Source organism: Anopheles maculipalpis, chromosome X (assembly GCF_943734695.1).
Source record: "Anopheles maculipalpis chromosome X, idAnoMacuDA_375_x, whole genome shotgun sequence".
Lineage (NCBI taxonomy): Eukaryota > Metazoa > Arthropoda > Insecta > Diptera > Culicidae > Anopheles > Anopheles maculipalpis.
Window position 1 is genome coordinate 8,492,487 of NC_064870.1, and position 26,268 is coordinate 8,518,754.

Sequence of the window (26,268 nt, forward strand, 5' to 3'; positions counted from 1 at the left end):
GTCTGGTTGGACTACAAACTTTCATTCGCTGGTCATTTAAATATAATCATACCAAAAGCGAACAAGTGTCTGGGTTCGATTCGGCGCCTAGAATCTGGATTCTCTTCACGTTGCTTAAAAGCACTTTACTGTTCAATGGTTAAGTCGATCCTAGAATATCCGTCTATCATTTAGACGCCAACGACTGTTTCGAATACTGCTCGAATCGAGCGTATCCAAAAGATATTTACCCGTTTTGCTGTCTGCAAATGCCTACGAATACCATATGATGCTCTACCGCCTTATTTGACGCGGTGTCTCTTCTCCAGAGCTCTCTCTTCTGACCTCAATTGCAGACATCTTTGACATCTCAACCATTTCATCTTTGTAGAAGCTCGCCGTACGGCAATAGGTGCCCGCGATCTGTTCTTGCGTGCCATTCAGTGCTTCAACAATAATTTTGATCTGCAACAACAATTAAATGTTTACCTTAAATTACCACAAATGCCAAGCGTCTTCATGGAGGAAATTTCAATTTTTTATGTAACAAACTACTAGACTTGTTGATAAGACGAAGTTGGACAGGCACCCCTGTCTAAAGAAATCCCAAATTTAATTTAGAAAAAAAACCTTAATAAGGATTTACTCAAAACAATTCGCTGCTTTAGTCAACAATTTGTTAGAGACAAGTTTTTCCTCACCATGTTTAATAAACTAACCGAGTATGCCCGGGATAATGCAAAACCCTAGGAGGAAATTTTCATAATTTGTCAACACATGCGGTGTTGACCATAAGGCAAAAAGATGCCATATTAGAAAAAAATAAATATTAAATAAACAAGTCAAATATGGGTGACATAATCTCACCCTTAATAACAGGGAGAAAAAGCCTTGTTAATATTTTCAATGTTCAAAAGCGGTCGTGTCAGTACGGCGGTAAACCGTAATACTAGAATTTTAATAAATATAAAAATAACCTCACTTTTCCGCTCCGTTTTGAAATAAAATTGTCCAATTCTATTGACCGTCACTGTAATAGTAGCTGAGGCATAATTGAATTTTTACAAAAAATCATGTCAAACACCAGGCGCCTCCATTAAAAACGCTTAATGAAATCTTTGCCATTAAATTGAATTTTTAAAAACTTTAAAAAATTTTAAAACCCTGCATGGTAATGTTCTGTTTCCGCAGTATCACACATTTAAATAGCTTTAGCAAAATAATGAAATCTCCCTTCATGAAATCCCACAACACCTTCAAGCTGATTTATACCTTACAAAAACATTATTTACACATATTCCGCCAACACTTGCGAAAGTGTTACACACCAAGCAAAAGTTCAAACCCGTCAACCATTGTGGTTTTGGGGGGGGGGGGGGGGTGTCAACTGTTTACACCCGTGTCAATCATCTTCTTTGTTGCAGCGCGGACGCTACTAAGAGAACGCGCGGACAATGCAATTCGGTAAAGCAAATTATTTCATCATCTCCCACCAGCCATAATTTGCTGGCTCGCTTGCAAATGCACCGTACACCGATACAGCCAGTAAGACAGTATCCGAACACTCAACGACACGGGACTTCGGCAGCAAACAATGATTGCCCGTAGGCGTGTGAATGTTGGTAACACGACGGACGATTTGCGTTATTTTTCGCTCGGTTCACCTTTTTGGGAGGTTTGAAGCTTTTTCTTTTTGTTGTTGCTGCATTTTTAGCCACCATGGGAAACATCAATTTGTGCCGTTTGCATCAACGTCCGTGGAAAAACGACCCATCGAGAGGCCCGCGAGCACAATTGCCGGCACACCGGCGTGAAGCACTCTGCCGGGATGAGTAGCTCACCGGATTTTTTTAAAGCTTTTTTTTATATTTTTACATTTTTTTTTTATTCATCCTCCGATAGCTTTTCCATCAGCCAGAAAACGGTTAGCTTTTTGGGTACTCTGAGAGGCAAACTGTTTGCATGGGGGAAGCGTTGCTAGTTGCCAGCTGTGCAGCGCGGTACGGAGAAGCCCATTTCGAAAGCCAATCTGCCAGGATCAGGATCAGCGAAAAGCGCTGGGATGATGTTTTCAACCGATTTTTTTTCGCTCTCTCTCTCTCTCTCTCTTTCTCTCTTTCTCACTTCATCCCGATGTGTTTCGCCAGTCTTTGTATGCCATTTGCTGTCTTGCATTTCCTGTTCATTATAGCAGCATGGCGCTGGCGAAGCGGAAAAACTAGCGAGCGGAAAATAAAAATTTGTTTCAGAAAATAAATCTCCTCCGCATTGTTGCCGGTAGGTATGCATGGGCCCGAAATCAGGGAGTGGAGAATGGTGACTTCCTCCCCCCCCCCCCTCCAGACGTGCCCCCTTCCAACCTTTGCCTTTACCATATAATACGCGATATGTTCGGCGCATGCAAGCGCTACAACCGAGTGCCCTTTAGGCTAGTTTAATTTTTATTCCGCTTTATTTCGCTCTCCACCTCGAAATCGGTTAGTAGTATTTGCAGTTGAATGAACAGCTCACTTTACCGAGATCCGTTCATGGCTTTTTTCCTGCACCTTTTTATTTACATTTTTTTTTTTTGTTGTTTCGCCATTTTGCTCATCTTTTATGATTCCATTCCTTCCCGTTCGGTATGTTACAGAGCAGTGTGCCTCACAAATTGTTAGGTCTAGTTGATGATAGAGAGTGGTTTATTTTGATTCTTCTTTAGTGTATTTTACTTCTACAGCGAGGTGTACCGTACGTTTGCAACAGTCTAAAATACATTCAATATTCTTCAATATTTATGCCAATAGAGTTGTTTTTTTATTAAAATACGCCTAAGCCCGCGTAGATGTAAAAAATTGTTAATAAAATTATAATCACTACATTGCTTAAGTAAGGAACATTTGCTGTTTTAAAAAGATCTTTTTAATCCACGTCAGCAAACATCTTTTTCTCAGAAATATCGTCCGCCGTCTAGACGGTCACCGTCTGTTGCAATCGAGCCGTGCAACCAGTGCCCTTCTACAGATGATTGGCGCAAAGTGCAACGCAATTAATTCACTTCAGTTACACCTGGACGATGATACGGTGGAGTGGTAAAGGTATTATATTTTTTTTCCTTCTCTCTCTCTCTCTCTCTCTCTCTCTCTCTCTCTCTTTCGTTACCCCAATCACCCAAACGAGCATCTATTGAGCAGCATTAATCAGGCTTCGTTAGCAGATAATTATACCTGTGCAGATGTTGCAACCCATCAATACGGAACCGTTGGTTGCGATACCGACCGATAAAGCGATTTATCATCCCGATCATCGCCCGGGCGAATGTGGCAAGTGAGCAGCACCTGGATTGGATTAGGCGGGCGTTAATCGAATTGATAATCCAACCCGATTCACGTACATGATCGCTTTGGCTAAAAGAGCTGCATAGAAAAGCACGGCGTACAAATTAAACTTATTGCAAGTCCTGAACGAAGAGAAGTGAAAGTTGTCACTATTTTGAAGCCTATCAAAACTGCCGCCAAGACACAATTATTTTTCTTGGCTAAGGAACCTTCTAAAGGTCACGCCGGACATCGAATTTATACCATGTAGTTGAATATTCACATTCTTCAATACGGAGAGGTACGATCCGGATGGGATTTGAACTCCGGTCCTGCCGTTTAAAGGGCGGCGCCTATATCGCCTACACCACCGGGCCCGTCCCAAGACACGACACATAATGACCAATATCATTACTTTCGTACTTCTAGTGACAGACATAGCAAGCAGAAAATGTAGGTTATCTTTTTGGATACTGATCTTTCTTAATTACTGAATTTAAAACACCAAAGATAATTTTGTAGGACGATTTTTAGTGGCAAATTTTTGCAATATTTTCTTACTGGGTAGCTCTATAAATTAGACTCTTCAAAAAAATGATATTTTATATAATTAAATTTTTCTGCAACCGCTTTAAAGCGCCCTCATCTCTGCCAACTGCAAAACGCCCCTCACCAAATGGTATCTAAAAATTGTCCCCAAATGGGCAACTCAAAACTGGCGATACCCAGCGTATTTGCCTATCGCGACCGAACAATCGGCAATTGTTTTCTCGTGTCGCAGGGATCTCGCAACCACATACTCATACACACACACACAGGAAGTCAAAGTTTGGTGCTTCGGGAAAATGTCGGGAAATGCCACCTCTTTTTTTTTTGCACCCCAGGGTACGGTGAGGGAGCTCAAATGCGAAACCCTCACTCCCGACTGCTAATCCAGCACCGGCAGAGCGCGCCGGTACACTAGCCGTCCGAGGCAAGACACGCTGTGTCTGCTGTGCAAACAGTCACCACCAGGTAGACCGCCAGAACAAAGCAAACGCTTTGTAAAGGAGAATTTTCCAACCCATTCCCCCGGAAAAGGTTTGCGAGAAAGTGAATGCTTCGCTTTACCACCGCTCCGAAGCGAACCCGGTCTAAAGGGAGCGAAATTGTTGTTTAGTCGTTGTTGACCTCGTTTCGATATACGCGGCCTGGTGTTTGGATTCGGTTGCATGGCGCATCGATTGTCCTATTTCGCAATATCGGATCAGTAAAAAGAAGAAGCATTGAAGCAACGCTCGGGGGAGGGGGGAGGGGGTTCGGCTTTCGGCAAATCGCCCTATCGCCCAGTTTACCCAGTTTGCGCTTCGCGGTTCGAACGCGTAACGGTTCGCAAACTATTCCAACGAAAGCAGCGAAGGCACAAGCATGCCCGATCTAATCAGCTCTACTACGGTGGTCGAGTGTTTCTAGTGTCTAGTGGCCAGTCTGGGACCTGTTTTTTTTTTTTTTTGGGTTGGTGAAAACTTTTGCGGTAGGGTCACACACACACACACACACACACACACACACACACACACACACACACACACACACACACAAACTGGCACACTGTTTCTCGGGCATCAGCAAGATGTGCGTCCTCTGATATGTGTCTCTCTGATGGAAATTGTTTTTAACCCAACAGGGTGTACGCGCACCGGTCGCCGATTCCACTGTTCCAGGAAGGTACGCCCGGCCCGTAGAATTTAGCGCCCGAGATCCCGAATGTTGTGCTGGGAAGGAGCGAGTGACTACGATGCCACGCCGGCTGAGTCCTATCTATCCTCACAGGCACTGCACGCCAACACGTTCATGCACTCGAGCCGGAAGTCCAGCGTACCATTGGTAAGTGTGTGTGTGTTTGAGTGTGTGTGTGTGTGTGTGCACAGCACGGTGATGGTATCGCACTGAAGATGGCTGGTCTCCGGGTGCCATATCGTGCACCTATCGTGTCTTTCTATCATGATCCGGAAAATCAACATTAAAACCAACTGACCGAACCGAAGGTGTTCGACTTGGGAAGTGTGAAATTTGTCAGCTCCCCAGGTGGGTGCGATGATGGTGGTGAGTCAATGGGGCGAGAAGGAGCCTTAAAAATGCACGCACTTTGACCGCGGGCATATAAGCATCACTTTTGGCGGAGGGAAAGCCGAGCCGAGCGCGAGCTTTTCTTGTTGGTTTTGTGCGGTGTTGGAAATCTGAAACTGGAGTGTGAATTTGCCGAGCATCTGCTCAAGGTCATGATAATGTTTGGCTAGATGGTTAGAGGATGATTGTGACGAGCTATAAGTACACTTCAACACGTACTTTAGCAAGCTTTTACTGACGCTTTTATCTGGTATCAGGCCTAGGGCTTAGATGAGATTTTATTTCCTACCAGTTGTTACGGGAGAAATCGCAAGGGCAATAGTAGCTTACAAAAGTTATATTTCTCATATAACAGGTGAAGCAATTATAATTACTACAAAAATAGCAAAATTCGGAGCAAGAATTCCTTACAAAACATGGTTTGTGGTAAAATGTCAAATACATGTGAGTATTAAATGCTTAAAGCATTTATAAAGAGCCTTTTTGAACTATTTTTTGTAAGAAGAGACACGTACGTGTGTATGGGTATGAGTGGAAACCCCGCTCGTACTATAAAAAGCTTAACCCGGATTAAATTACACGTTTAGCAAAATCGTAGATTTCCACCTAGTTACTGTTTTGTTCTGATTTTATGTTCATTTAATTAACGGCTTTCGACTGCTAATCGGATTATATTTTGTAATACTGACATTTTACATCGAATTAAAGCTTGAAGCGAAATGAAATGTTCGGCAACTACCTTAAAAACGATGTGCATAAACTTTATTTAAAGCTAGACCATAAAAATTAACCAAAATTTGTAATTCAAATCAAGGAAATGTTCAAAAATTTCAATAGCGATGGATGTCCATGAAAGTCTAGTAGATAGTACTTCAAGAACACAATACCTAAGCTATTGGTTTCTCCGCTAGCCGTCGCACCTGGACATCTGGAACTAACGTCAGGCGTTAAATCGTAGCGACTAAGGTCGTTACACATGGCTTGGTTACACTCGTAAAACAAGATCCTGATAAGACGCAGATTGCTGCTGATGTTGCAATTCTTGGAAGAGTCGTCCAATCACCTCACCACCTGTAGTCTAAGTAGTACTTACATTGACATCATATGTTGACATCCAGTTTCTCTATTAGTTGTCTAGCACGACCCCTCCGTGTCCATGTCCCACGAAGTACATGTTGGTACTGACATTTAATTACTTGAAGATGAAGTAGAGTTATCTTCCAGGTTAGAAGCATCGAATATCAGTTTGCCATCTTTCGTTTCTGGGCAGCACGACTCAAATCTTGGAAGGCTCTACAACCACCTCACTATAAGATTTCGCTTGAGTTGACACGAGTTGTTAGCTTTCGGACGCATCTAGATAAAGATTGTGTTGCAATCAAATGGTTGTCTCCACTATAACCATTCAGTATGCACGTTGAAAGTCTTTTTCCTTGCTGATATCTAATTTCGCGAAGTTAAAGTTGAGGTTTGAGTTCCTTCTTCAACAGTTTTTTCGCAGTTTTTTCGATCGATTATCAGTTATTCATCTCTGAGAGCTAAGCGCTAAGAAAATTAAATTCAATCATTTTGTCGGCTATTTCTATTGTCTCGCCACATCAACCTTGTCTTTGGAAAACTGTAGATATCTCTGAATGTTACCACAGATAAACAAGAACGGGATTTTCTTTTCCATTGTGTAAAATTATCATCTGAAAAGCAGTAACAAATTCGCAATAAAGTGTAACAAATGCGGAAACAAGAGCTCCGTTTGCCAATGTTTGCCCCTCTACACCTGGCCCCATCTCTCGCGCGCATCTTCCATCATCAACTGTTGCAAGCGCACGTATCCACCGGAAGGCTAGTGAAACGCTAGCCTTCAACGACACCACAACAAAATTGCGCTTGCGGAAATGGAATCCCGATTCGTACAACAATGGTTTCACCTCGTTGAAGATCCTCTCTTCGTCGTGCTCTCACTCTCTATCGCTCCCCCTACCTGCCATGGACGAGTGAAGCAAGTTTGGAAGCTTGAGGAATCGGAAAACCTTTTTCTTTGCCCGAAACGCCGTGATTTCCCTGACAGTATGGATTATACAAACCGACGAACCAGCAATACGCCAACGAAACCGAGCCGACCGTGGCAATCGAAGGGTATTGTTGATTTCCAGCGCGTTTTGTTTAGGTCATCCCCTTTTCCCGCCCATTTGCGTTGCGTTTGGGGAGCAACACACCCAGGATGATGGAGGATTAGGCGAGGCAAAAGCAACGGAGAACACCGTACGATACAATCATAAACTATACATCGGAAGTTGGTGCCTAACCCTCAGTGTGTGTGTGTGTGTGTGTGTGTGTGTGTGTGTGTTCGATAACATCGCTCACGGCTCATAAATGGGGAGTACGCTCGGCATATCCATAAATCAGCCCATTGGTGGGTTTGTTGTGGAGGTCCGGCCGCTACAACATGCACAAGGGTACCTCAGGAGCAGCGAGGGTACCGCGGCAAGGCTCAAACTCAATCCATCGGAATGGCGGATCGATTACGAGCCTTCTTTCGGGCTCAAGCAGAGCACACCGAATTTCGCAAAACCCACCAGGGAGTCACAAAACAAGTCGAGGCATAACGAGCCGTCCGCAGCGGTAGCAGTGCAATAAATAGACAGTCTTTCAATTGCACAAGGATCTGGGGAGATCCGAAGCAGGAGAAAGGAAAGAAGCAGGACGAGCGGGGTGGTACCGCAGTACGATAGAAATGGGTCCGCCTCGGCCCGGAAGCAGCTCATTCGGCGATTGCCCGTTGGCGAATGCAGGAGGCCAACCAGTGTGTTGCGGCTCGTGACGTGCTCCGGGCGTACCGGACACCCTGTCCCAGTGGGTTTTTAATAGTGACGTGGCAAAATGTCAAAATAGCATTAAAGGAACATGTGTTGTGGTGAACAGAGTGGCGTGTGCAAAGCCCGTTCGCAGTGTTAACTGCTCCCCAAAAGCGCGGAGCCCGTGGTTTTATGACGCTTTCCGATGGACACGTGGCAATTATAGCAAGTGAATCGCCGTTATAGCGACGCACTCATCTTCTGCTTCGAGACACTACTGGTGGCGACGGCATGCAACCGTTTTAGTGTATTTCACGTGACTTTGTGTATGTGTGCGTGTACGTGCCCCTCTACTGCCATATTATCAGGTGTTGGTGATCCTTGATCGATGTACAGAGCTGCCATCAACCATGGCCTACGAAGTGCAAGTAATTAAACCGTGACATCTTCCCTCCAAACTCAACACTCAACACACTCTGCGTGAAAGATCCCAATCAAGGCCCCGTTTAAAATAAAACAAGGATTACGACAAATACTGCTCACGTACGGATTACTCCATTCTAAGACACGGTGGTACAGCAGTTTTGGAATGTGCTACACTGGAATAGTAGCGGAGGGCACGTTTTTGGGGAGCCTACACTAAAAAAAAAATGGAGGAGCTTGCGAGCGGGGAAGATTTTTTCGCCGTACCCGTCAACGATCAAACCCTGCCCTAGCTGCCATGGTAACACGTCAAGCAACCGTCAGGCAGAACCTGACAGGCCGCCATGACAGTGTAGCCTGCTCCAATTATTGCGAAACGGGGTCATACTTCTGTTGTTTTTTTTTTGCTTCTTTTCTTCTCCAATTGTTGCCACGCTGTCGTGGTCTAAAAATGGCCATTTTTACACGAGTTGTCCTCCTCTCGTCCAGTCTTTTAACGCCCCCTCATCTTCTCCTTCATCCTTCTCCTCGTTGGCGGTATTCATCGTGAGCACTTCAATGCTTTACTGTGTTTTTAAGCTTCTATTTTTGAATAACTGACAATTGAGAGCTTTTGCTACTGCTGAAGGCAAATACGCTGAAGAAAATGGAGTATTGATTAACAACAGCAGCAGCATGAGATGGGGGGATCGTTGTTGATTTTCAGCATTCTATTTTTACGCCTAACCGAAGCGCGTAGACTCTATCGTGAGCCTGAAGAGAGTTGAAATAAAGTGGAGGACTTTTCTATTTTTTACATAAGTTTCATAACTTAGCAAAAGGATCCCTTCTTCATTTGAACAATACTCTTCTTCTTTTTGAAGTGCTGAAGTGTGTTGGGTTCTACTTAAGAAAACAGCATTAAAGTTGTCTAAGCTCCCCGAAGAAGCCCCTACTACTAGAACTACCAACAATTATCAGCAGAAAAGTTTCAGCTCAATTTGAGATTTGAACCTTAACAGGGCATATCCTAAGTGCTTTGTCTTACCATATAGACTGTCTTGATTGGTCTTGATATCTTGATTCGAAGACTTAGCTCTACAGCGTCCAATCTAAACGATAAAATGTTTTCGATTATTCCTGAATACCTGGTTTAAAAATCTAAGCGATAAAACGTCCCTTTTTATTAACACTGTATGCTATATTATCACGTACTATACCATCGCTAAACACCAATAAATGTCTCTGACACTGTTTCGCTTGCTTTGGTTCGTTCTTGGTTACGCTTCCTACCCAATCCATCTGTTCACTGCTCAAGCCTTGGAGTTCGACGACGCACGCAACGCACAACATGGAACAAATCTCTGGCCCACCGGCCAAAACCGGTACCTTCTATCAAACGCCCCGCTCACATCCGTGGCGTCCGACGATGGGTTACGAAGCGGTCGAAGTGACGCCACTGCATGAGCAGCCGATCACCAACCAGCTGGTCGCATCGTCCTACTCCCCGTCCGCCATGTGTTCGGATCCGGTCACCTTCCCGAACCTGGTGACCGGGTTCGAGCGTAACCCGCAGCATGCCGCACGCGCTGCCCTGTACACGCGCTACACACCGAACGAGTGGACCACCTCGAACGTTTGCACGTACGCGGACGCGGACAAGAATCGCAACTACTCGGAGAAGGTACGCTCCGAGGCGGTACGGTTGATGCGCGAAACGGACGAAAAAACGTCCCAAGGGCAGCGGGATGCGGCCCGCCGGCTCGGGGAGCGTATCACCGACATTACCTTCTGGCGCAACGAGCTGACGACCGAGCTGGAGAAGCTGATTGCCGAGTCGGCCCAGCTAACCGACACGAAGCGCAACGTGCAGAAAGCACTGCAGGATCTGGATCCGCCACTGCACATCGCCCAGGAGTGTCTGTACCATCGGGAGTCACGCAAGGGCATCGAGCTGGTGCACGATCACGTCGAAAAGAGCCTGCTGGTGGAGGTGGACAATTTGCGCGCAAGTCAGGAAAAGCTGTCGCAGTTGTTGGCCAAAATTACCAAGCAGCTGGCGGACTGCCGGGCGGCGCAACACTCACTGGAGGATGATATTAGCCATAAAGAGTCGGCACTCGGTATTGACTCCATCTGTCATCAGGTAGGTATGGTTGCGTGCTCGGTAGCGAGTAACACATTTGAAACGTTTGTCTTGTCCCTGTCCAACAATAGCTTAACAACTATAGCCGCGGCATCAACTACTACGGTGGTATCGAGAAGTATGACCCAACCGTTAGTACTCCCGGCACGTGGTCCGGTTCCAGTAGCACAAGGATCAACAAGTAAGACTAGCTATGTGCTTCTTGCCAGACAAGTAGGGCATTGTTTAACATCTGATTTCTCACCCCTCTCCTACCCCCCACAAAATGCAGCTCACACTCGGAAAGATCCAAGTCCTGCCAACTGCGCAGTGATGCAGAATCACTGATCAATGCGGTAGCCACCTCCGTCTGGGACTGCTGGAGCAACACGAACAACGCGTTCAATAATCGCGCCTCCGAGATGCTGGAAGCAAAGAGCAAGATGCAACTACATCTGCACAAGGTTGGTATATCTCCAATTTCCCCTGCCTGGGACACAGTCTGGAACTTCAGCTATCATTCTGATTCGAAATTTATAGACCCAGCAAGAAATCTTTGACGTAGAGAAGCACATCGAGCTGCTCCGTAAGGCGATTAACGACAAATCAAACCCGATGAAGGTGGCTCAAACACGCCTGGAAGCGCGAGCACACCGTCCCGGTATCGAGATGTGCCGGTAGGTGTACACAAACAAGAACAAGAGTCAGGGAACCTGCTAACGCTCATTCTTAACTGCCTTCTCTTCTCGCCATGCTTAACAGTGATAACGCCCACCTGCGTTTGGTGGAGGAGGTGTGCACGATCCAGGATTCGGTCGCAACGCTACACCGCAAGCTGCAGGAAGCCGAAGCACAGCATCAACAGCTGCTGCGCACCAAGTCCCAGCTCGAAAGCAACCTGAAGCAGAAGGTGGACGCACTATTTATCGATCGCGAGAAGTGTATGGGACTGCGACGCTCCTTTCCAGTGAACAACACGATTAAATATTAAACGCACGCACGCCCGGTGCGAACACACGCAGGTGTTCGAGTATAGTTGCAAATGGGTGTGTCGGTCCGCTCCCACACACCAATCCGGCTTGTCAGTTGTGTGTTCTGCTTCTATTATACATATATAAATAACTAACTATCGTTCGAAAAAAAAAATCCCGTATCTTATCACTCTGGTAGCGCAGTTTTTGGAAAGCGAATAGCGAGGAAAACGCAATCCAATTAATACGTACGAAGCAAACCAATAAAGGTCCCACATCGTTGAATTTGTTAGATTTCCAGAAAATTGTACTTGTTTGATGTAATTGCTACTGACATCTACAGCTGGATTCTCTCACCCTGTACCACAAGATCTACTTGTCTCGTACGTAGAAAAGATAGTCCGAACGTACCAGAAAGGATTCTGGAACGGGATCTCATCCACTAACGAGTACTTTTTCTTTAAGGCAAACCTTGGAGAAGATGACTTCATTATTAATATCACCATCAAGACACCGTTCAAGAGGTCCTGGGCAGGAGGAGGAGGAATCTGTGCAGATAGTTTTCTGCAAGCCTAACCTGGCAAAAGCTGATGACATTATAAATCAATGGTTTAAGGCTCTTCTACAATAGCTTTTCGTCGCCCGACGCAAACAGCCTGCCTCGACGAAACGACCCAGACCTTCCACAGTGCTGCCTCTACCATACGTGGCCTTGATTTGGTCTGGGAAACTGCTTTACAGAGAAAACATAACTAGGGCATCCCGTACATATGCCAATTTGTTTCGATAGTTGGTTCAAAATGCATGTTTTTATTGGAAAAAAAGGTCGTGAGTAACAATAAGCCTTCAGCGAATGGTAAAATATAACAAACAAAAAAGAAATATTAAATTAGTTACAATTTTTCGTCTCTTTATCTCTCTCTCTCGATCTCTTACGCGAGTGATTCCTCTAATAGCTGATCGTTATAGCAATTTAGTGATAACGTTTCGCTACCGGTATTGCATCTAATACGCTGCCGTGTGTAAAAAGCACAAATGCGCGCGTTGCCTCCTATCACTGGTTGCGGAATGTAGAGTTAGTTGGGACCTATCCACTATTTCTTCCTAAGTCCTTGCGTCGTAAAGCTAGCGTGGAAGCTTGTAGCTTTGTGTACATCAAAAATAACTATAATTTTCAATAAAAAAAAATCTTCCAATTCTATACACTTGGATTACACGTAACTGAGGCCCTTTCACGATTGGTCGATGGATCTAAAAAACCCAAAAGCCTATTGCAAATTTCCCACCCTATTACAAAACGGTTACTGCTGATAGCTGGTATTATAACTTTATGCCGTACACAACTCACTGGAAAATGCAATGCTGCTAATCCTGCTGCTCCATCATGAAGCTAACCATAGCCCGGTATCGCTCGACCATTGCACCATAGATTTCCTCACTATCCTTGCTCGGATCGCACACACGCGTTACCGAGTGAGGCAGCAGATTGGCAATGAAGTCATAGTACGGTCCAGGCGCATTCGTCACACCCTTGCCGTCGCCGCACGGGCTTTCCTTTGCGCGCGCTACGCTCAGCACGTACTTCGCGCGAAACGCAGCCCCGATCAGTGCTGCCTCCGTCGTTCTTTGCGTGTATACGGGCGCATTAAACACATCGGACGCGACCTGCAGAATCGACCGGTTGGCCGATGCACCACCGGTCGCTAGTATCTTCGTATTCTCGCCAAAGCTAAATCCCATCTCGGTTGCATACGTTTTCCGCGTTAGCATTTGTCCCTCGACCAGGGCGCGAATTTCGGTCTGCGGTGAGCTGTACTTGAGAACGCCCTTTGCCAGTTCCACACTGGTCAGGTTGGAGTTTTTGTTCCAGCGCAGCGATCCCTTCACCGGGGGTAGTATTTCCTTCGAGAGGAAGTGTAGCGCCAGGTTGCCAAAGTTGCCACGGGGTGTTGAGTCGAGCAGTTCGCTAAAATTCTCCCAATTATCGTTTGCTTCGGCACGCTTGAAGATATCGCGCACCAGCGAACCATTCCGGAAGCTAAAGGTGAAACAGAGGGAAAATAAGGTTAAACAGAAATAAGGTTTAATCGAACAGTTGGGTAGATAAGTCTTAGTCCTAACCACTATAAAGAGATTTTTTGTCAATTCTATTTTTTTACTACAATTCATACATGTGTGTTACCCAGTTATAATTGATAATGTAGTAATTGAAACTCTCTTACATAATAGGGTTAAGCTATACGTTCTAGGAAGTATTGATAGTAGAGCGCAAAATAGCTATCACACTTGTTTACCGATTGCTCAAGATAGCGAATCGTAAACGCCAATGACGACACTCGTAAAAGCTGCCAATCAAACCAGTTGTTTGTAAAACTTTAACAAACGTAATCGTAATCGTATTACTAAATCAAACATAGTTTATGAGATAAACATTGATTTTTACACATCGTAGAGGGCACTTTCGTGGAGTGGATGACCGCCAAACCCCTCACCCTTGCTAGGGGTCACGCTCTTCTAGAGTTTTAGTCGTTTATGTTGCGTCATTTAACAGGCGACTTCACCATGCAAAAAAAAAAAGCCTATCATGGGAGCGATTTCTTGACCTTCCGAGGTCTCTTCTTCCATGGGTCTTCATCGTCCTAGGGAATTCTACATCCAAAAGCTGAACTTCGTCTAGCAAGAGACTTTATCGCGCAAAGGGGATCACCGTGCTTGAATCTCGAAGTGTAAGAGATTTTTCTCTTGTTGCCTTAAAGATCAGCTAAGGTTATGGCTATTATCAAACGATTTACTCTGTCCTCGACGGGACGGGACAATGGTTACGATGGGATTTGATTACCGATTCTACCGTGTGAAAAACTTCCGATGCCAGGGGAGCTCTTTATCCAAGAGAAGACTTCGTCTATCTCCAAGAAGAGACTTCGTCCACCAAGAGACTTCATCGCGCAATCGCGGAGTTCACCATTCTTAGTCGTCGAGATCTAATAGCTATGTTTCTTCTTGGTTGAACGGTCTGGATGGGATTTAATGAAAGGTTCTGCCGTATGAACACCGGAACCTAAATCGTCTAGACCACTTGTAGTGTTGTTTTAAAAAAAAATCTCTCTTTTCGCCACTGACCTACCGGTGCCTTGATATGCTCTTGTGGATCAAAATAATTCAAATGTATGCATTCACCAACATATTTTACGACCAAACCAAACGATCAATTGTGTTAGATCAATACTACACCAGAAGTGAAGCAAATGGCAGTAAATATGGTAATCAAATTTACTGTGCCATTCTTGTATGGGAGGCAAACCAACTACCAGTAAGGAACCTGTCAACGGCAGTAAACATGATAGAGTATTTGCCTCTCTAGCCTCGAGTGGCCTTGGCCTGTCTTTAATGTCCTTACTTGACTTGGTTCTAGCTATAGTTGAATAGTCATTCCTGCGTACGGTGAGTTCTGGGCGGGAAATTCAAAGCCCGACAACAACATTAACGTTACGTTACGCTTGCTACATCTTTGTCTTTTAAGCAATACAGGATTGCTTCCACTATTTACTTTTCGCACGAAAAACACTCCAAAAAAACCTCCTTTTCCATCTTATTTTCTCGAGAGGTCTTTGAATCAGGAAAGACTCTTTCCTGCGTACTGAGCTACGGATTTGATATCGATTCTGGATCGTTCTGATTATTAGATGATGACCTAATTTGATGACCTAATCGAGTTCCTGTTTGGTAATTTGGCAGACACAACATTTTGAGTGAAAATTCTGCTCAAGCATGTTGGAAAGTCTAGCCACTTGCACTCGAACAGTCAAATATGCCGATAGGCTTGATGGTGTGTTGATTGAAGATGGCGCAGCGTTTGATTGACACATTCTTCTAAAATTACAACCACAAACTAATTACTGGCAAAACCCTGACAATACATACCACAGCAAACCCATAAAACCATCATCCGTTGGGTGTACCATCACGTGACCCTCCTGCAGATTCGATGGCGCGTTCAACTTCATCATCACCGTGTCGCTCGTACCGAGCGACAAAGCTAACCAGTCCTTTCCCACGTTCATTCCGGCAAGCGCCGACAGATTGTCCCCGGTGAACGCCACCACCCGGCAGGCCGTGTTGAAGTTGTAACGCTGCACAAAAAACGAACCAATCGCACCGATGATCGTAGCAGCCGGCACGGGTTCACCCAGCTTCGCACGCAACCCGGGCGCACACGCGGCCAAACATTCGTCCGACCAGTCCCGGGTACGCACGTCCAGCAGATTCATCCCGGACCCGTCCGAACAATCGATCGGCGCCACATCGCCAAGAAAGACGGACGCGAGAAAGCTGCTCACCAACGATATGCGCTCCGTGTTGCGATAACAGTCGGGCCGTTGCTGAAAGATGCGCCTTATCTGTGGCCCGGTAAACCGTTCGTAACACCGGGAACCGGTTATCTGCACCATGCGCTCCCGGCCACCGACCCCGGTTTCCATCTCCTCGCACTGCCGCCCGGTTGTACCATCCATCCAGATTGGTGTCCGGTGGACGGTGAAGGCGGAATCGTCTAGCTGCGTGTGGAGAAACTTGTCCGCGTCTAGATTGCGGAGCGTTTCGATACCGGACCGTGACCAGTAGAGGGAACCGTGCTGTTGTGCGGAACCGCTCAGTGCGACGACGGTGCTTAGGTCGGCACCCTGTACGACTATCCGGTCCAGTACCATATCGAGCGCCTTGATCCACATGACCGGTTGGACGTAAAATCTAAAATGTTGGAGGTGGGTAGGAGGGGGGAGGGGATGGATAAAAACAAATGTTAAAATGAGTAAGAGCTACAAGTACGAGGAAAATATTGAGATAGCATACTCATTTTTCGCCGTTCCTGCGTTCACGCCACCGGTGGTTCGAAATTCAGGCAGGTCTGAGTCAAACTTCACTTCCGCGTGTGCAACATTCTCCAGATTTGCGTTCAGCAAAACGGCTTTTAGCTAAAATAGTGAATAAAAATTTCTTTTATTTTATTCTACTGTAAGGATTAAGACAGGGCTTTCCATACTTCAAGGCTTCGAACCGCAAGGCCCTTCCTTGCGACCGACAAAGCTTCAGCATCGATATTAATTATGATTTTTAACAATGATTTTGTTCTTAAGCCATGGCTGTATCGTGTCAGTAACAGCTCTCAGCAAAATACGCATTTTCTCTGGAAACTCTACTATGCCAGTGGTGCATTTGTTTCAATGAATTGCAGTTGGAGCTCATAGAAACGCAAGCCAGATTCTGTTTCTAACAGATTTTCAAAACATTTTTAAAAGCATTTTTCGTGTATTGTACATATCACCTGTTCGGAATAACATATTTGTGCGATCAAAACGCGTGAAATTTGTACTGACGATAGGAAACTCCAAATCTAAGGTAAGCTAAAATTGAAGAAGTGAATTAGTACTATAATTTATAATATAATGTGTACCACTATTGTGAGTTTAATTTCGTAGCACAGCATTGAAGGTGTTTAATAAAACTCTTTCAATTTCATTTGAACCATTTCATTTACTTAAAATGAAAGTTATTTCCTCAACCCAACAAGCCAATAATTATCATGCAAATTATGAACTATGATTCAGCAAAGGCTATTGCACTTAATGCGGCCCACCAGCTACAAAGTTGAGAGACCCCTGGGTTTAAGATAATCATGTGAAAACTTCCGAGAGAGAGAATCACATTTTTTCCGCCATCGTTTCGAAACACGCTCAAAAATGTGCCACCGCAATAATGCGACCAATCGGTACATCTTGGCCGCTATAATTATTTTTTAAACCCATTTACCCATTGGAATTGGAAATCAGCCACGCCGTTCCCAATTTGACTGATCACCCGTGTGTGTGTGTGTGTGTGTGTGTGTGTGTGTGTGTGTGTGTGTGTGTGTGTGTGTGTGTGTGTGTTGTGTTTTTCTTTTCGCGTTTGAAGTTCACCGTTACGCGTCCCACATTTTTTACATGTGCCAGCGGATTCGAATGTCCGTGGCTTATCAACCCACGGTTACGATTTCTGACCTTTCGCAGTACGGGAAAGATGCGATAATGCATTTTGTTTGGGATGGCAAGGAAAAAAAAAACATCATCCATCCCTTATCCCTTTTTGAAGGTGATAATGTAATTGTTGAACGGTTATGATTTTACAACAGCCCAACCACAGGCCACCCTGATAAGCGGCGCGTGAGTGTGGGTCGTGCGGAGGACGGGGATAACGCTGCCTTGATGATCAGCTAGGCCTTCCCTATCTGGGCTCTGAAGGAGAGCGGAAGGTCACTGTTCACGATCGGCAATAGCTTACCTTTTGGGTGCTTAGGTCCAGCCCAAGATAGGTTTCGTTTGCAGACTGCATGGTGGTTGATCGTGTACCAGGAGAGGCCTTATAAGTATCACCGCAAGCGCAAAACAAAACGTGTATCGGATATGCTACGGTTCCGGGCGGTGTCACGGCGGAATAAGAGCTTTGCGTTCCTGCTGGAAGCTGAATGCAAACTGCGGTGTAATGCTAGTGAGTTTGTTTACTCATCGGGAGCAGAGTTGTTCACGTTTCACCTACGGGCTGGAAATGAGCTGGCCGTGGGCCGACCGCTGCCACCTGCCCACCGACGTATGTTTACATTTTTGATTGTTTATTACTGTTGTTGCTATTGCTTGCAATCGCCGTTCTGTCACCGTCTGTCAGTTTGCTTCCATACGTCAACGGTTGCATAAGTGAGGTTAGGAAAATAATCGTTGTAATTTGAATTTCAAAATCAAGTCCAAATCAATCAAATTTTCTCGCTTTGAAATCGCTTTTGGAGAACCTGGCGCATACACAATATACCTAAAGGGAGCAACGGAGAAAAGTCTGAAATCGTAGTTTTGAGATTTCTAGAGTTTCACATCAATTTCATCAGTTTTAAATTTTCAGTGTCTCGGGGCCTTATGAGCGTACGCTTGTATGTATTATCGACCAATAAACCGTACGAGTCGTCGTATTATGATATAGTACAAAGGAGTGGAGAAAAAATGCGTCATGTCGATGCGTTGTCTAGGATGGAAGTTTATGTACTAGAGAAGAAACATGAAAAGTGTTTGGAAATATTACATATTACATTCCATTACATTATACATGAATCAACTAAAAAATAAAAAGATTTATACAATAAAGCAAAACACTGTTCATACACACATTAAAATAAAAAAAAATATACACGCTAAAGAGTTACATTTCACTTTGTGTTCGTCACTCCCATTCGCCCCAGTTGCATAGATCATTCCTTAACCGTCTGCTTGACGAAATTATGCTTCAAAACCTTCGGCGTGGTCGGGATTGTAAACTTGGGTGTGTTCTTAACCGCCCGAAACTCTACCACACGAATCGGTTTGGCTTTAAAGCCACGCTGTTGCGCCTCGTTCGCTTCCAGTTTTTCCACCAGGACGCGCCGTTTTTGCTCGTAAATGCGGGCAAACTGGTAGTTCCGCTCGAAAACGGTCTGTTTCTTGGCTGACGGGTGTTGATGGTGATCGGTGTTAAATTGCGTTTTTGGCGGAGTCAAACAACTGTTTTCACGCTCACTATTGCTGATGCTAGTGCTGCTACTGATGCTGCTGCTGATGCTGCTGCTACCTTCTGCAGGCGATACGTTTTGGCTTGATTTATCTGTACAGATACAGCGAAGAATAAGAAGGAAACTATTTTAATTGGAGTTTTAACTGACAAACACTACATACGTACCTGACATAATGTATAATTGCTTTTCTTGCTTAAAAGCGCAACGTAATTGTTAATTCATGTGGTTGATAGAACGCTTGTTTGGTTTGCTAGGAATGGACGCTACGGAACGCATATTTTCAAAATAAAATGGAGATTAAACTGACAGCGGTCTACGACATTCCTTTGACAGCGGTATGCCCTGTGGTTGGTACACACTACGGAATTTTGAAGATCATTCAAAATGACAACTCACAACAAAGCAAGATTGGTGGTGCATGCATCATGTGCGAATAATTAATGAAACTGCCAGCAAAAATGAAAACTTCTTACAAATGTTCCATTTCATGATAGCTTTGCCTTGCACTTCTTGCACTATCATCCAAGCAACATCGATGTGTAAAGAAGCTTTTGCTCTGGAAACTGTCAAATCAAAATGATCAACAGATGCCGACCAAATGGTTTTTCATCGTCTCGGGGTGTTTGGTTCGATTTGATTTACATTTTTTTATGAACGTTTAATTTATTTATTTATTTATTTATTTATAATTAATTAGGACGGTCCAATGCCGTATTGTCAACACCGCTTGTGTTGAACAAATTCTATAAGGCTAAGTTCAAAGTGTAGTATGAACGTTTTATGATGTGATAAAAAATTAAGTCGAGTGATAACAAACTAAGAAATTGCTTTCAAATAGCAAAACGAATAATTACATTAAAAAGAACTATAACAGTCTTTTTCTACTACCACACACGATGATGCATGATGATGGGAATCGAACCCACGGCAGCACAAACACCTTGTTCGATCATCAACCTTACTGTAGGGCTGTTGAATTATGTGAGTCATTATGTGGAAAATCACAATATAAACGGAACACTCTATGTATATTTTCATTGAATTGAACTCACACTGGAACACTACTACAGCATACTACACTGTTATCCAAGCAACATCGATGTGCTTTTGCTCTGGAAACTATCAAATCAAAATGATCAACAGATGCCGACCAAATGGTTTCTCATCGTCTCGGGGATTTTGGTTCGATTTGATTTACATTTTTTATGAACGTCTTAGGATCTAACTAAGAAATTGCTTTCAAATAGCAAAACGAATAATTACATTAAAAAGAAATATAACAGCCTTTTTATCTTACCACACCGATGATGCATAATGGTGGGAATCGAACCCACGGCAGCACAAGCATCTTGATCGATCATCAACCTTACCGTAGGGCTATTGAATAATGTGGGTCATTTTGTGGAAAATCACAATATAATTGGAACACTCTATGTGTATTTCAACTAAATTTAAATGACACTGGAACACTACGGCAGTATTCTGCAGCATGCATATGTAGGCCGCAGGCCACGGGAGATTCCAATCTGTTAAGACCGCGGGCCATGGGATATTTCAAATTATTTAATTCAATTCGAAACTATCGAAAAATTTCATAATTGTGATTTCAGCTTTTTCTTCATTGCTGCGTGTAGGTAGCTTGTGTATGTGCCAAATTCTCAAAAAGCAATTTCAAAGCGAGAAAATTGCACAACTACTCATGAGAACCTGAATCCCGAAAACCTAGGATTTTTCCAAATCAGAATTTCTAGTCTTCATGATTGTTTGTAGAATTTTCGTGCTTTGAAATCGCTTTTTGAAAACCAGATGCATATATAAAGCTACCTAGATGAGGCAGCAGGGTACAAAACCCCTATTTTGAAAAACCCCGGGTGAAGGAAAATTTCAAATTATTTCAATCGATGCTAAACTGTTACAAAATTTCCATTTTCCGAATTTTAGTTTTTTTCTCCGTTGCTTGGTTAAGTTAGCTTGTGTATGCACCAGGTTCTTGAAAAACAAATTTCAAATGAAAAAATTCAAAACATTTTTTAAATCTTTCGCGAGTTTTTGATACTTCAACATTGATTTCAACAGTCGCAAATTTCCCTTAGTCCGGAGCCTTTATAGGCCACGGGCCACGAGAGATTTCAAAATCAAAATTTCTAAGCTGTTTTAAGTTTTTTTTACAGTTTCGCATTGATTTTAACAGTTTTAATTTTTTCGTATCCCGGTACCTTATGAATGTACGCTTGTATGTATCATCGGCCAATAAACCGTTCGAAAGAGAGGTAGCTAGAGTGCAGTGAACCATTTCTCTTGCTTTCTCCCATTGAGCAAGGAGGTAGCGCTCTCGCTTCGGTATGCCTTAACAGGTCCACAGACCCAGACCTGTGCAGCATGTACGACGAGGAGACTGCGTTTCACCGTACGAGCAAAAGCGACCGTCCGAGCTCTAGCGCACCAGTAGCGGTCCCGCTTCGTTGCCAGTTCACTGGCGGTGTGGCGATGAATTTAACCGTTTGATGCTTTTGTGTACAACAGCAGCTCAGTCGTTCTCGGAATTCGATGTGCGGAGCAACACCGCGCATTAGCATAGCAGCATCGAAACATAGCAGCCAGCAGCAGTAGCAACATCACCGGAATCGACGGTAAGTGCCATAGCGGACGCGGACCACCACAGCATCGTGCGCCCAGCGTGTGCGTTCGCCATTTTTCCCTATTTTTGAATTTTTGAGGAGTTTCCTTCTCAACAAAAAAAAAAAAATGGAAAATGTGTATCGATCAATTATGCCCGCAGGCAGTTTCATTCAATACCTGCTATGAAAACCGTTTATGAGCGTGTGGTTTTGCCTGCTCTGGTGGTGTGCAATGTCACACTTTGCTTCAGCGTGTGCGTGTGCCTGTGAATGTTTTTGTGGTGAATTGGGGCGCGTGAAGAAGAAGCATGGGGGACAGTAAGTGTTGCTTTTGCAGCAAAAACAAAACCCGACCCGTACCCCCCCTCCCCCTCGCGACCATCGTCTGCAGCTCTTCCCGTGCGCTCCTCCCTGGCCACGTTCCGATGCGTGACCGGGAGTGGCCACGCAAGAGGCTTTGGTTGGATTTTTGCGGTTGTGTGCGTGCGATGTGTGTGCGTTCGTGTCCGTGGGGTCGTGCGGGAATGGTGTGTACACCGTTTGGTGGCCCATCCGAAGAATGTTATATCCCCGTTCAGAGCCACTGACAAAAAAGAGGGAATGTTTTCGAGTGGCATATGTAGAGTTGCAAAGCAGACATTTTACTTTGTATTAAAGGATGACTCCAAACGCAAAAAAAGGGTTACTCCTCTCACGACAAAACTTGAAACACACCAAAATTATCCCCTAAACACACCCCATGTGTAAATCCACGCGGGCCTCGTAAAAAAGGCCTCGCGAACACTGTGTAAAAAAAAAGCAATAACTCATCTTACCATTCTTGTCCATCGCGCTGGGCGCAACATCGTTATCGTAAACCTCTTTCTTACATCTCTCCGGTAAAGAGACACACTCTCAGACCTTTCTGTCGCTTGTATGTGTGTCTGGCCACGTTTTGTTGGTGTGTGTAGCGCACCGTGCGTGTCCGTATGTGTTTGTGTGTGTGTGTGTGCTTTTTTCCCAACTCACAATGTTTATTCTAAAGCAATAGCATTTTATTTTTGGAGAGGGCTTTCACATGATTCGCGCTATAGTCAAACCCAACAGCAGACTGGAATAGCGGAAAAATCCATGCCCTTCCCATGCGGCGGAAAATAGTACCTCTCTTGGTGCGAAAAGATGCGAGCAGAAAGGAAAATGCGCTGAAAACATACGCGAAACCATTGAACCTTACGTTTGTTTTTCATTTGGGAAATCGTTCTTGTGCGCTTGTGGGACTGGACAAAACACGGAGGTTCTGTCTTTGGAAAAGCGATTTTCGAAAAAATCGATCGAGAATTGGTAGAAACACAGCCGGCCATGAATTTCTAACGAAAATCTATATCTTTCATGCAATGTATGTGATTCCCGCAATATTATAGCAGAAAAAAAGAAACGCTCCCTTTGTGCGTCAATAATTCTGAACCCCCCCCCCCCCTCCCCAACCCACCCTCTCGCCCACTCTTCCTTGTACTCCTATCTAATAAAATCACACATACCAAATATGGCGTTAATCGTGCCGGGGAGACCAGCGTCGGCTGGTGAATCTTAACTCAAACACACCAAACCTAACAACAGCCGCAATCGAACCAAAAGACAGGGGCAACAGGCTTATCTCTCGTTCGATCCCTGCTCGAAGGGGGTTTTTTTTTTAAAAATAAACAAAAACCCCATAACGCACACACAAGCAGAGTACTAGGTTTTATCATTCCTCCCATTATCGGTTTAACAAAAAACGAAACCTTCACTTTTTTTCGCGGATTTGGAGAGGGGGGGGGGGGGGGGAGGGGGCGTTCATTTTGCGGATAAGAGTTTGCTGATTTTCAGCATTATGAACAACATTATGAAACTACTGAGCAATTGCAGATGTGATCGAAGAGGAAAAAGTATGTTTTCAACAAGCCAACGAAATAAGAACTTTCCAGTCGAAGAATTTTAACTACTTAGAGGAACCTTCATGGTTGACGATAAGACGACCACTGTGCTTTGCTAGAAGTTGTTGGTGTGAATAAAAAGCAATCAAAGTACGTCTCTTCGCACTCCAGAATGCATCAGCTTATCAACCACATCCAACAACTCTCTGGACGTTTTCGTTTCATCCTCTACGAATCAAAATTTCCACGCACATAAAGCACGCCACCGATCCAACGCTGATCCATCCGTCTGTTGTGGCATTTTCTGCAATCATCGAACCGCCTATTTGTTTGCCAATTAAATTTCAGCTTTCTGTTCAGCTGATCAGGTGCCCCGAGCCTCCCAGTTTCTAGAGCACGAGAGCACGGTTAAAATTTGTGTACCAAAACACCAAAGAAGCGGATGGTGCCGGGGGTTGGGTGATTTTCTAAAGTGGAATGAAAATAATCTTGACCATTTTTCCCTCCACGTGCGCGCTTCATCTTCCCGCGCTCAATCTTGTTCCTTTTCTGGGCGCGGTGTTGCCGCGCTGGGTACGTCGTAATGCGTTTCCTTTCGACCGGCAAATATTTTGTTGCTGATAAGTTTTCTTTTGCACTGCATTTTATAGCTTCCGCATGCGGAACCTTTACTGTTTGCAAAGCAATATTTTCTTTGCCTTCCTTTTTCTGCTCTCGTCTCTTTTCGTCTTCTTTAAGAAATCTTTTTGTGATTTTTTTTGTCCTAGGAATAATATTCGTACGTGTCGGAATATAGATAAACGGCGCTAGAGATACTAGAGAACGTTTAACCGTTTTTTTAAAGCGCCAATTTATCAGTGATGTAGTAGCGTCTAAGCAGATTTAATTTTACACGCCTAGTACTGTGTGGCATGGATTGCTACAAAGTATTTTTTCTTCGCTTAGTAAAGAAACTATTGTTGTGATCGTTTTTCATCAATTTGAAATCATCGTAGCTCACAGATAATAAATGTTAAATGTTTTGTTAAAACACGAAATTTGCAACAAGTTTTACAAGGAAAGCTGAAACACATCTAAAATGATGTTTTGAAACCAGAAATTGTACTTCGTAAATTTTCTTAAAATCTTATTATCCTTCCCATAGCGGGTCCTGTTTGCTGAGCGTGCCGAAAAACTCTGCAATCAGCACCCAACAGACCCACATACACACATACAGCCAAAGCCAAACACCTGCTTTACGTATCCTTGTACCATAAAGTGAAATATACATATATCTGTATGGTCGTCCTCTTGCAGTGCTACACAAGCGATCCAGCCGGCTCCTTCGCACACTCGTAGTGAAAGCAGCACAGTGTTAGTGGCGGCAGTAGCGGTGTAGTAGTCCGTTGCAAACGTAAGCGCAATCGCAAAACAGAATCCTTCAACCAACCCTCCTAACACACTCACACACTCGCATCCCCAACATCCCCCAGAGCAAATACACTCGCCGCACGGAGCAATCAATCGAGAAGCGACGAGCGAAGCGAAGATAAACGTTTCTGTTTAAGGGTAGCGTGTGGAGCCATATCAACCATCAACCAAAGCGAGTGTGAAGGAGACGGAGAGCGCACCGGAAGCCGAAGACAATCAACTAAGACTCCTGCCGTGTGACGGGCGCGCTCCCCGTTCCTGGGGCGAGTCCGTCCCGTTTACGTGCGCGGGTCCGGGACCGGCAATTCGCCTCGTTGCCGACATCCGACAAAGTGCCCTGTGCGTGCGTGTGTTTGTGTTCATGTTTGTGTGCTAATGTGTATTTTGTAGCTGTAGTGGTATTTGTGTTTCCGTCTCTCTTTCTGTGTACGCGCGTGCGTGTGCCTTTACCGCAGCCAGTGCGTTGAAAGCGTGTGTGCGGTCCAGCAGTCAGCTGGACCTAACCCCCCCCCCCCCCCCCCACCCCACACACACACCCCACCCAATCCTCAGAACAGAAGATAGAAAGAAGGGCTGGCGAGTGTGCGTAAGAGACGGGGCGGTCATCAGCATCAGCAGTAGGTAGAGCAGCAGACAGTCAAGGGCTGTGTGCTAGTTGCGCTGCAGGGTCAACTGACTGAATCCTTTTTCGCTACAGGTGAGTGACATTCTTCAGGTGTGAAGCCTTAACACGAAGATGGGATGCTGGGCAATATGTCTGTGCTTTATAGTTAAGACAATACTTTATAGACAAAATCTCTGTAAGTCCTTCTGCGAAGTGACATTCCACACCTGAACAGCTATATTTTTTTTTGTTGCTGTCACAGTATTAGATTTGTTGATAGAAAGCTATCTTGAGGAACGGCCCGGTGGTAGAGACAGTAGGACCGGGGATCAAATCCCATCCAGACCGTTTCTTCGTTCTGAGAACTGACTGACTGAATGGAGGATCAATCTCACGTGACCTCCGTAAGCCTCGAAAGGTATTAAATGTCCTGCGTAATCTTAGCAGGTCGTTAAGCCTGCTTTTTAAGGATTTTACTAGCGAAGACTCATTATACCCGTTATGTC

The 26,268-nt window shown here is 44.6% G+C and overlaps 3 protein-coding genes across 3 annotated transcripts in view; 2 read left to right on the forward strand and 1 right to left on the reverse strand.

The window, feature by feature from the left end:
- The window catches only part of LOC126563113 (F-actin-monooxygenase Mical-like), a 149,520-nt gene that overhangs the window by 65,428 nt on the left and 57,824 nt on the right, over nt 1–26,268 (forward strand). The gene's annotated exons all lie outside the window — the stretch shown is intronic.
- LOC126562177 (tektin-3-like) lies at nt 5,022–11,696 on the forward strand. The gene is made up of 6 exons (XM_050218615.1): nt 5,022–5,141; nt 9,897–10,724; nt 10,796–10,905; nt 10,996–11,167; nt 11,244–11,380; nt 11,466–11,696. Exons 1-6 carry the CDS (start codon nt 5,022–5,024, stop codon nt 11,692–11,694), a joined length of 1,596 nt encoding a protein of 531 aa, XP_050074572.1. The 3' UTR covers nt 11,695–11,696.
- LOC126556922 (xylulose kinase) lies at nt 13,040–18,037 on the reverse strand. The gene is made up of 4 exons (XM_050212485.1): nt 17,987–18,037; nt 16,523–16,644; nt 15,596–16,420; nt 13,040–13,712 (listed from the first exon to the last, which is right to left on the reverse strand). The coding sequence occupies exons 1-4, from the start codon at nt 18,035–18,037 to the stop codon at nt 13,040–13,042; spliced, it is 1,671 nt and encodes a 556-aa protein (XP_050068442.1).